We start from the raw sequence: 12,051 nt of genomic DNA on the forward strand, positions 1-12,051 counted from the left end.
CTTTCTCTCTCTCTCTCTCTCTCTCTCTCTCTCTCTCTCTCTCTCTCTCTCTCTCTCTCTCTCTCCAGCTTTTCCTTCCCATATCCTCCCTTCACTCCAGCATCTCGCCTCTCAAGTCCCAACTCACAGTTGCCCATCCCCTGGTGTTAACTCACATCCATTTCAAGAAACAAATCACTTGTCATTTTACCGTGCATGTGGGAATTACATGCTGTGAATGGAGTAACTCGCTACCCCCACCCCCTTCGTTCTCCCTCTAGGCTTCACCTTGCTTTGATAGAAAGTTAAAAACAAAGTGTTATTATTTAACAAATCCCACCATTTTCATGGTTTTAAATTCAAACGGAAAAAAACAGACTGTGAGGTTATCTTCACTGCCCAGTTTTCTCCCTCTGCCACACAGCACGGTATTCATGGGAGCTTGGATGGCTCAGAGGACAATCTTTATGCTGTAAGACCCTAGGAATGCACAGAGCTATGCACAATCCATCCTTTGTGGAGTCCATGTACAGAACCAGAAAGACACATGTGCTGGCATGCGTGGCTTACCGTTCTAATGGCTGTGGGGATTCCAGACTCATCCACGGGGCCGATCCCTGGGTAATGCGGGGCTTTGATGACTGTGACCCTCTTCTCTTCCTCAGAGGATCTATAGAGCGGGATGGAGCTACCCATGGTGCCATCCAGAGACTGGGCATGCTGGGAATATGCCTCCGCAGAATCTGAGCGGAAAATACAGCGACATAGAACACATTGGATGCACGGACTGTAAATTAAGGGTGCCTCTTGTCCACTGATTGACAACCAGCATAGAATCCTCTTGCTACCTATGTGCCTTTCCCTGTATTTACTTTGTCTCATTCAACAGCAGATGTTACACATATGTATGGGACAACAAGGACCTCGGTGTCTTATAAAGAAGGACGAGAGGAAGAATATTTGATGAATGACATGTGGAACCATTGTTGAGGAAACACTGAGGGTGTTCCACCTCATCTTCCTTCCGGAAATCTTGGGAGGGACAGGATGAGGGGGACAGCAGAAGCCGACAGAAGCCTTGCCACAATGAAAGCTTACTCAGGTCACAACTCATAAGGATTCTTGTGAGGCTGTTGGCCGCCATCATGAGAAAGCAGTAAGAGGGTGTTTTAGAGAAGCCATCGGATTATTGATCCAAAGATACAATTCCGTAAAAATAAAATTAAAATAAAAGTCAATTGAATATTATGTTGAGAACTAGACACACACTAGAAAGTGAAGGCTTCTAGGTAAATACGTGCTTTTCAGTAATTAAGATTTATTGAATTTTATTTGATACTGTTGCTTTTATGGTAAAATACCCATGTCATGGCTTTTTATCCTTTAAGACTGATAATTGTCATGAGGATTAAAGTTACATGAGGCTTATCAAATTGCCATCTTTATTTTAAGGTTATGAATCCTTGGAATACTTTCAGAGGTAACAGAGAATTTATGTGTACACTACCTGTTCTGTTTATCCTGAGTTAAAAATAGTAGTTTTGGAAATACTATTGATGATCTTATCAAAACAATAGTGGTGTGACTTCCTGCTGTTTTAAAGACTCTGTACCACTTGTTTTAGCAAAGTCTGTTACTCAGTTCCTTTCTGTGGAAGCTGAAAAAAAATTTGTTTTAGGATAGCATTTGGTGACTATATTCATATATATGTGTTTGTTTCATTTTTGTACATATATAGGATTTACAATTAATATTTATACCATGTATAGATAGCATAATGAACTTTTATATGTGTATTTTTATGATGATGTGTAGAACAATATAAATAAGCATTTAAGAATTTGACTCATTTTCACAAGGATATTTAGCATTAAGCTCTTGAGAGGCTAATATTCAGTATATTAATATATTGTCTATAATTAAGTCCACTTTCAATTTAGTCAACAACAGAAAAACGTCTTAAGGCATTTTTGAATGAAATGGATGAATCTAGGAATGGAATTGTTAAATGTGTCATTGCTTATACAAATCCTATCTTGCCAGCCACTCTGAATGAAGTCACAGTATGTTATTTTGTCTTGATTGACCTTTTAATTCTTCACCGGCCTTGACAGGATAGCCACAATGCTCGGATTTTTGTCAGCAACCACTGTTTTCTGAACATGTAGGATGTGCCACAGTCCTAGCGTAAAAGAGAGTATTAAGTCTGTCCCCACGTATAGTTCATGTGACTGTACAAACCCACAGCTTGCGCAATGAAAGCTAGCTCTTTTTATATTTCTCTTATATGGCCCATAAACTGTTATATTTGCAATCTTTTGTCTTAAAGTTCACCTAGGGCAGAACAGACTTGTAAATTCCACTCCCCTCCCATTACTGCCTTAGCCAATTGGAACTTATTCAATGTTTATACAGGGAATTTCTTTCCATGTTAAACAGTTTATGTGTAAAATCTACTCACTAGCTAGGTCTAAAGTCAAGGGCTGTCTATACTTGAGTATATTTTTTATTTGGTAGACTGGGGAAAACCATTCACTAAGACAGGTGCTGGGATAAAGGGTCCCACTTAATGATTGTTTAGGAAAACGTTATGGCTGAAATAACTTAGAAAGTTTCATTTTCGTGTATAATAATGCACAATTCCATTACAAAATGTTGAAATAGTGGAGTGTGTTATAAAACTGAACTGTGGACTGGCTGTCAAAGAGAGAAATTTGGCACAAACAAGCTCTTCTTTCTTACGCTCTAAAAGGAGATCATTACAAGCTTCACAAATGGCTCCCAGGAGTAGCGTTAGAAAAGGCACGAGTATATTTAGACTCCTCTTTAATGAGTCCCATGATTATGTTTAAAACCGTACAGAGGTTTTGTTGACCATGGGAGCTGCGTTCTACCATGACTGGGCTTGAAACTGACATGAAGTATTCTTCAGTAAACTTGTGGTATCACACTCTTTCCGTTAAAGAAGTCAGTGTGGGAAGAGGGAAGAGGTCTGCTATCAACTATAGAATGGTGTATATCTCTGTGTTCTAGATGTTTCTCTATGTTGCTGACCTGCAGTGGCTGTAAGATGGGGCCTCTCTTTTTGAGAGGTTCAAGTATGTCTGCTTCCTTAGCATCCTCTGTTTTGTGGTCCTGAAAACTCTCTGGGTTCTCAACATCATGGAAACCTTTTCAACCTAACACGTAATGGTTCATTTTGGAATTTTTACATTGAATTTTTTAGCAACTACAAAATAATTGTTACATTACCTTTAAGCTATGTGAATATATTTGGCTAAATAAGAATGTTTTCATCTTTATCAAGCATAGGACTTTCTCAGGAGGCTCTGAAGAGCTCACAAGATAGACAGTATCATATGCTTAAAGTTTTGAACAAATTTTCATATTTCCATTGTTGATGTAACTTAAAAATATGTGCAAAATCTACTTACTGGTTAGGCCTAAAGTCAAGGGTTATTTATACTTCAGAAATTATATTTTTTAATTGGTAGAATAGGATGAACTGTGTTCACTAAGACAGGCAATGGCTAAAGAGTCACACTTAATGATTATGTAGGAAATAATTATTATTGGAGGAAGACTATAACTTAAACATTTTAAATTAGATTTATGTACTTTGCTTGTGTGTATGTATATGTGCCATATGCTGGGTGCATTTATAGGTCAGAAGAGTGCATCAGATCCCTTGGAACTGAAGTCACAGATGGGTGTGGACCATCATTTGGGTGTTGGGAACTGAGACTGGGCCTTCTGAATGAGCAACAGTGATCTTACCCACTGAGCCATCTCCCCAGCACCAGTAGGCTTTGCCTTCTTTTTAATATTCTAAGGATTAAGAACCTATATAAATTGTGAAATCTTCATTTAAGGTAGTACTTAAGCTCCCCTCGTTTGCTTCCCAGTACCCCAGTGATGACAGACGGTCTTCAAATGTCAGTTTCAATAGTTTATGACTGTGATCCAGGACTTTAGGATTTTACTGTGTTACTACTCTAGCCTGTCCCCTTGTTATACCATTTTAATCGCTAAACAATTTTTCCATAGGTGGAACTAAAGAGTATTCTAGAATGAAAGCTCTTCCACACAGGAAGAAGCCACCTCAATGGAAAAATGCTATATTAAAGTTTTCTGGGTTCCGTGAGCTCCCCTTGGTTCATTAGGTATCGTCATGTTCTTTCTACTCCATCATTTAAATATTAACTAGCCTTCTCTGGGCTCAGCTATGGAAGGAATCATCACCTACAAATAGCAAGGGTGGGCCCTCTTTTCTACAATAGAAACTCTTCTGTCCTAATTCTCCCCAAGTTAGGGTCACCAGAGGATTGTCAGTCAGTCTCATGTCACTATGTCACCTTGTATTTTTCTCTTGTGATATACAGCTGCCACATTAAAACTGTCAAGAAAGTCGTGATCGCAGTACTTACCAAGCGACCTGCCATGCTGCATGATCACGCTGGAGTTCAGTGAGGCTGGGAGGGAGTATGCAGAAGGGGAGAACGGCCTCTGATAGTAATTCACTGGACTCACAGCACCTCCAGAGTTGCCATTGATAGTGATCTGGCTCTGAGAAAAGCAGAGAGGACCTGTTCTATCACATGCTTCCCCGTAAACTTCCTATATGGCGACAAGAGCTTCCAACTACAGGATGGCAATCAACTACAGGGCTTTTATTTATTTTGAAAATAGGTGTCAGCGGGAACAAAGACCTCCCTCACCTAGGTTTCTCCATTCTTTCCTTTCTTTCTCACCCTTTATATTATCAGAGGGCATGGGAAGTGGTTAGGGAAATGAGAGTGGCTAGCCGGTGGGCACACCACGGTGCCACCTACTTGGGTCACTGGCAAATGAATGGGCAGGACACTGAGCTCTCATAGCCTGATCTTAAGTAATCTCATCTCTCTCATCCTTCTGCATGGTGGATTTGAAATGGATGCTCTCTGACAGGAGGAGAGCGGCTAGCTCACAGACTCAGGGCTCTAATGAATCAATGTTTCCAAAACAAGGTAACTGACACAGAAGCCAAGTGTTTGGCTTCATGAGTCAGGGAATGACCTATTCGGGCAGCCTCATACCTAGTAAACCATTGTAAAGATATTAAAACACTGGTTTCTCTCTACTTCAACTTCACTTGGCATTCTGATTCCTTAATACATCGTTATTTGGTTTACATCTGACTATTTTCTATTGCTAATGCTACCCGAGGCTTCTTGTTGAGACAGGCATACACGTATTTCGTTTGTAGTTGTTAAAACATGCGACTTGGTACTGCTGTCCTAGTAGCCAATCAGAGGGTACATGTTGTGAGTGAGCTGGGTCAGCTTAGTTCATAGAAGCTGAACTCAAGACTGTCTCTGCACAGCATAGTACTGAGTGTAATGCAAACTGAATAACGCATGCAAATGAGATAAAACCTTAGTAAGAACATGTAGTTAATACAGCATTACAGAGATGGACATACAAACACACATCTGCACAGACAGAGAGACTCACAACTCACAAACTTCTCTACTTTTTTAAATAACAAAATAAACTTCACTTACACAAGTATGAGCCACACAGCAGATGAATGTATATCTATCTGATCTAACTTTAAGGTTATTATGCTTTCAAATGATCCAAAAGAAAGCTAAATTTATTTAAAAGTCATATCATATTGATTTTGTCCTAAAATCAATAACTATTCAATTATAAGGATTACTCATAAAATATGTCTTTAAGGTATCAGAAAATACCTTTCTTTTAACAACCAGCCATATGTTAAGGATCCTTTGAACTGCACATTTAAGCAAATATAATGCATAGTACTTCAGAGCCTTTATGTGACTCTGTTGAACAATAAACAGATATTTTTTCCTCTTTGTTTAAATCAACTTTGTTTTGTTATAATAATGAATGCAAAAACAAGAATAATTTCTATTAAAAACTAAGGTTTCTAGTACAGATGAGTATCCTTTATCCAAATGCTTAGGGGTAGAATTATTTCCAACTTCGTACAGATTTGGATGTAGGATATTCACGCATACATGTTACATATCGTGGGGATGGACTCCAAATTTAAATATAAATTTAATTAACTTTTATAGACAATTTATATGCATAATCTGAAGATAATTATATAAAATTTTAAAATATTATTTTATAAAAAAATTGGTTTCAGGGCACCTGATGTTTTGTTGTTATTGTTGTGTTGTTTTGTTTGTTTAATCCATGCATTTTACGTGCATGGGTACTTTGTCAGCATGCATGTCTGCACATCAGAAGAAGGCATCAGATTATATCATCGAGCTGCCAAGTGGATACTGGGAACTGAATGTAGGTCCTTGGCAAGTGCAGCCAGGCTCTTAATCCCTGAGCCATTTCTCCAGCCCCGGAATTTTTTATTTTTTTATTATTGCACTTTGTCACATGAAGTCAGGTATAGAATCTTAAACTAACAATGTCATGTCAATGCTTAAAATGTCTCAAATTTTGAAAACTCTAAAAATTTGGATATTTTCATTAGGAATATTCAACTTTTTTTTCTAACACAGTAGGACATGGAAGGACCCATACCAGCTGAGTACCTGAGGCTAGTGGCTGGTTATCTGTGGTTAGGGGTTGGTTTAGTCTGGTTATTTCTAGAAAAAATAATGTCCAGCCACTTGATGAAAACTAAGTCACCCCAAACAACTGAAACAACATTTTTTTCCTTTTCTGTAGTTGCAGAAGTTAAAAAAAATATGTCTTGTGGCATTTGTCTGTGCATTCAAGTTAAAGTTTTATGTCTTGACAGTATACAGCAACTATGTGGTACAGATATGTTTTCCCTGTGATAGAACCTATCAGGATGGTAACAATTTCAGAGAAAAATCTCTGTTTACTCAGAGCTGTACATCCTTCAGTGAAAGTCACGGTTTCTTTATTATCAGTGATGGATAATCTGCACGATAAAAATTTGCAGCATATCAGCTATTTATTAACCACTGATTAGTGATCACTGAGTGAAATTACAGACATAGTTCGATGATATCATGCGTACGAGAACTAGTCATATGTTGTAGAAATGAAAGAAAAATTGTTGATGTAAAAATGTTTTCATAAATTTTGAAACTGGGATGGTTCAGGAGAAATACTGCAAATCACCACAGGCTACATTTCTGAAGGATAGACTTAGATTATTTATGTCGCTCACTCCTACACGACAGTAGTGTTCATCACAGGTGGCTGTCATCCAAAGAACAGTAAGAACAATTAGCGCTCTGCAGTCAGAATCACTCATGGGAGGAAGACAGTACATCAAGTATTAAACCAGGACACAGTGACGTGAATCTTACAGGAGAGCATCGTGTTCCCAGTATTAATGGTAAGCTGCAATATCTGAAACATTTGAACTTTTCCTATAATTTAAGCATAGCAAATGATGGCAGTCCTCTTTACATTCCTGACAGAGTGCCTTATAAATAAACCAGTTTAGAGCCTAGGAGCCACAGAAAAAAAAGTAAGTTTGAAGCCGAGCATTCTAGAGTTACCATAAATAGCGCCTAAGTGCAAGAAGGGGCTATCAGCAAAAAATTTTGCATCGAGTGTTTTTAATGAGGATGAAGTTTTCCCTAACAGATGGTATATAGTTAGTTTGCTAATCAACACCTATGCAAATAAAAATGGTTGGCTACAAAAACCAGAGAGCAAACCAGTGCAGTCCTTACAACATGGTGGAGGCAAAGGAAAGAAGAATCATTACATGGGTGGCAGGGGTTGGTTGCTAAGGTGATGACATCTGTCACAGCAGATCTCTGACCCCAGGTTGGGGAGGGTGTCTCAGAGCAGTTAGAGTGTCCTGGTTGTAGTTGGACCAGAATGGTTATGGAGGACTCACTCTCAGATTGGGAGGAGTGCTCGCTCAGGGAAGAGTCTGACCAGAGAGAGCCTGTGGCATGGCTGTGTATAAGGCTGTTAGGAGCTAGGAAAGGATGCTTGTATAAACAAGCTGACAGGCCTTCGGTGGAAGGCAGGCGGGAAGGCCCCAGATCATCAGGTGGTGGCGGTGGGCAGGAGCCACTGCCTGGTAAAAGTGTGCAGGCACAAAGCACTCACAGACAGGTGTGAAGGAGATGTGTCAGCTGTGCCTTGCCTGTATGTATGTGAGGCATTTACCTCCAATACATTGGCAAGTAAGTGCTGGTGCTCAAGCTGATGTTGAGGGAAGAGAATAATGAGAAGAGAGATAAATCATTCAAGTATATAAGAAAATCTGTCTTATGTCATGGCAGAGAAGGTGAAGCACTGGGTTTATGTGCAAACCCTCTAAGGAAATACATTCAGATGGATTAGGTGTCAAATACACTGTGTGGGAAAAGCATGGAAATGTGCAGAACATGAATCCAGTGCATTTTGAACAAAGGCCCTTGCTCTAATAATATTGCAGAAGAAACGTCCTCCTCAGAAGTGTTCAGGTTTTGTCCTAATGATAGCGCAATGATGTCAAGTTGTCTGTTGCTTGGGCAGAATTGTCTCTCAAGAAAAACTATGAAGCCTAGTTCTTTCTATTGCTTCCCAACTATCAAAATGGTCTCCTAATATAAACCTATTTTTTCCTTACTTACTGTTTAAATTGATCAAGCTATATAAACAACTACATGGAAAAGGGATTTCTGTTCACTTTCTACTCAGCAAACCTGTTCACTGCTTTTACTAGGAGATACAAAGACCAGTGAAGTTTTAATTATGCTAGCAGTGTTAGCCATGGTACTGAAGCGCATAAATAAATGGAAACCAAAATCAGCCGCTGACCATGGTTAGACTGGGTTAATTAAAGCTACTGTTGGGATTGAGTCTTAAGAAAGGAGAAAGAAACTGAAGGAGAAATAAAGAGTTTAAGAACTCCAAAGCTGTGTGTAATCCAAGAGTTTGAACACCAGGAATGGACCAACTAAGTAAGGAGACAAAAGATGCCTGTCAAAAGATGCTGTTGGCATCTATTACACCTCTGATGTCAGTAGTGATGATGAGCATCCAACTCAGAGAATGGACTTGTGAAGTGGAAGCATTTTCCTTACTGCGTGGCCTCCAGGCAGCTCACAACAGGTTGGACAATGTCAGTTGGGTGGAACCTTTTCTTGGTTGCTTGGCTAGCTTTTGTAACTTCCAGGTGGCCCAGCTTGCCTGAGACTCTTCGAGGCCACCTGGCTTGTTAAAGAGTGACTCAGTAGTCTTTACTGCTTATAAGCTTGGTTGGGAGCAGGGAGGGTCTAGTGAAACAGGTTAGTTTTAGGGGCATCATGAAGCTATTTTGAATGCTTTCTGTCCTGTCTTAATGACTTTGCCCTGCAGGATAAAAAGCTTTACTCCCCTGGGGACATCCTGTGGTCTCACTTGCCTGAAAATACTGTCTTAAAATATCCAGTTGTTTTATATCTCTCCCACCTCGGAGGGGTTTCCCTCCATGATAAAAGGTTTTAATCTTGGAGTAAATGGCTATACCACATCATCTCTTACAGGTATCCCCACCAGAAAGCAGGAGCAGAGAACCAAAAACGTGTAAAAGAGGGACGTAAGTATTTTCCCACTCTGGATTAGCTTGTAGTAGGAAAAATTCGCTTCAAACAAGAATAGTTTTCCTATCACCCACCATATTTAGTGACAGGCCGACGATTACAGAGAGATCGGTCCAATCGGTTTGTGTCTCCTTGCATTCAGACTATGTAAGGTGAATGAGTTCAAATATTGCTCAATAGTCATTCACATTTTATGAGTCCAAGCTGCCATTTACTTTCCTTAGCTATGGAGGGAAAGACCAGCTAAGACCAGCTTCCAGCTGTCTGCTCTTCATTAAGGAAGAGAGTTCTTGAGCTGTGACATAGCTTTAAGTTATTCAAAAATAAGATCGAGCTCCTTGGTTCAAATGAATCCAATCCAGAACACTAAGAGATCTGATGGTTGCCAAAGTTGAGAGAATCAAGGCTGAGGCTCTAAGGAGGCTGGGTAGAGGGTGACTCAGCAGTGGAGGCTGGCTAGAGGGTGACTCAGCAGTGGAGGCTGGCTAGAGGGTGACTCAGCAGTGGAGGCTGGCTAGAGGGTGACTCAGCAGTAGGAAAACCTGATAGAGATAAGCTCGTAGATAAGAGCGATACAGCAGGACGGTATCTAGGAAGTTCAAATCTAGTGGATATTAAATAGCAGGAACTGTGGTGTGATTTTATATCTAAGAAGCTGTCGTATTCTAAGAACACCGATAAAGATGGAGTGTAAGATTCATCCTGAAAGGAAAGCAGAGGTGGGAGAACCTACCAACTGTCGCTCTGCAGTGACTCGGGCAAGCTAAGTTCCCTTGGCCTCAGTTTCCCCATATGTCAGTTACAAGCATTAACGTAGGTCATTTTCCGCAGTTTGGGAAGAGTGAGCTATTAGGAAGGAAATATAGGTCAGGGCGTCTGGAGTGCAGTCACAGCTGTTCAAAAGCATCACAATTTGAAAAGGATTGTGCCTGAAGGCACAATAAAGCTTTGCACAAAGCCAAGGCCAGGGAGGGGAAGGGAACGGTTATGGGTTATGTGAAAGTTGTCATAGAGAGACAGAGAGAAGAAAAGGTCATCTCTTTTGTCGAATTGAAAGAAGGCAGATTATGGAAGTGCTTTTAATAATTAGATCTCAGAATTCTTCAAGCAGTAAATTGCTGCCTTATAAACTAATGGAGCTCCCCGTTTTGTGTATTTGGGAAAGGGCTCACTGCCCATCTGGTAGAAGATGGAATAGAGAGGACCTTATGCTACTTTTAAGTTAACAATCATTTGAATATACACTCATGTCCACACACGTGAGTGTGCCCACGCACGTATACACACACACACACACACACAAATTCATAAAGTGTAGCTTACAGCCCTTGATGTTTCCTATGTCTCCCTGCCAGAATTTCGAATGTAAAAACCATTGTGCAAGACCATTAAACAGAAAATGAAACTTAAAAATGAAGTATACTATGGTAGGGAAGGCATGAAAATAAATGTCCGTTGGTGGAAAAATGGATAAAGAAACTATGATATACATCATAACAAACTATCCTTTAGTCTTTGTTTTTTTAAAAAGCCAAGTTTATATCCATTAATTTTGAGATGGATAACCCAGAGGATATTATGTAAATGAAATCAGCCAGTTATAGACCAAATACTTTGTGATTCCACTTACGCGAGGCATCTGACATAGTTGAGACAGAAGCATACAGGAATTAGGGCTAGAGGCTGGCCAATTGGGAGCTGGGCGAGAGGGGGCTGAGCTGCTATCTAGGGTGTAGAGTTTCATCTAGGCAAGATAAACAGATTCTAGGAATATTCTACATGACATTATGCCTAGAGTTAATAGTTTTATATGAAAAACTTAAAATTTATGAAGAAAGGCCTGGGGGAGATGACGCAATCGATAAAGTGCTTGCTATACAAACACAAAGACCAGTGTTGGGATTTTCTGAACCCACATAAAAGCCCAACATTGAGGAGATAAAGACAGGGATCCCTGCGGGAAGTTGGGAGCTAGACTAACCACAGCTCTATAGCTCCTGACTCAGTAAGAGACTGTCTCAATGAATAAAGAGGAGAATAACCCAGAAAGACACCCAACACTTACCAACATACATACACACATGCAAGCTTGCCACACACACGGATTGCAAAGATATTTTAAGGAAGGTAGATGTAATACATTCTTGGCAAAATTAAAATAAAAAGCGCAAGAATTTAGGCTACCTTTTGACAATATTATTGACAATAATATTGACAGCGCAATGTAGTAGAACCTACTATTAATCGGATGAAATAAACTTTCATTCATCTATGAAAAAAAATATTGTTGAAAATCTCAATTTACTTTCCACAACTGCTGCATGGTTTGGGAAATATTATTTTGAAACAATAACAGCTTCCACACGTCAGGGAATGACTATGTAGAAGGTCGTATGCCAAACTCCCCATATATATTATCATACCTGCCGAGAAATTCCCTCAGATGAATCTTGTTATTAACCCCACATTAGAGATGGAGAAACTACAGTTCAGCGAGGCACATAATAACATCTTCAAAGAGCCGCGGTCTAATTGG

General features: G+C 39.7%; 1 protein-coding gene across 10 annotated transcripts in view; it reads right to left on the reverse strand.

Annotated features, from left to right (window-relative positions):
* Positions 1–12,051, reverse strand: part of Sorbs2 (sorbin and SH3 domain containing 2) — a 308,074-nt gene that overhangs the window by 63,939 nt on the left and 232,084 nt on the right. For all 10 annotated transcript variants that reach the window (XM_028757677.1, XM_028757680.1, XM_028757681.1 and 7 more), the window contains 2 exons: positions 4,407–4,545; positions 550–722 (listed from right to left, as the gene is read on the reverse strand). In XM_028757677.1, the coding sequence (XP_028613510.1) occupies positions 550–722; positions 4,407–4,545 (312 nt within the window). The remainder of the gene's footprint in view (positions 1–549; positions 723–4,406; positions 4,546–12,051) is intronic.

This window comes from Grammomys surdaster, unplaced genomic scaffold, assembly GCF_004785775.1.
Source record: "Grammomys surdaster isolate TR1022 unplaced genomic scaffold, NIH_TR_1.0 126178, whole genome shotgun sequence".
In the NCBI taxonomy this organism is placed as follows: domain Eukaryota; kingdom Metazoa; phylum Chordata; class Mammalia; order Rodentia; family Muridae; genus Grammomys; species Grammomys surdaster.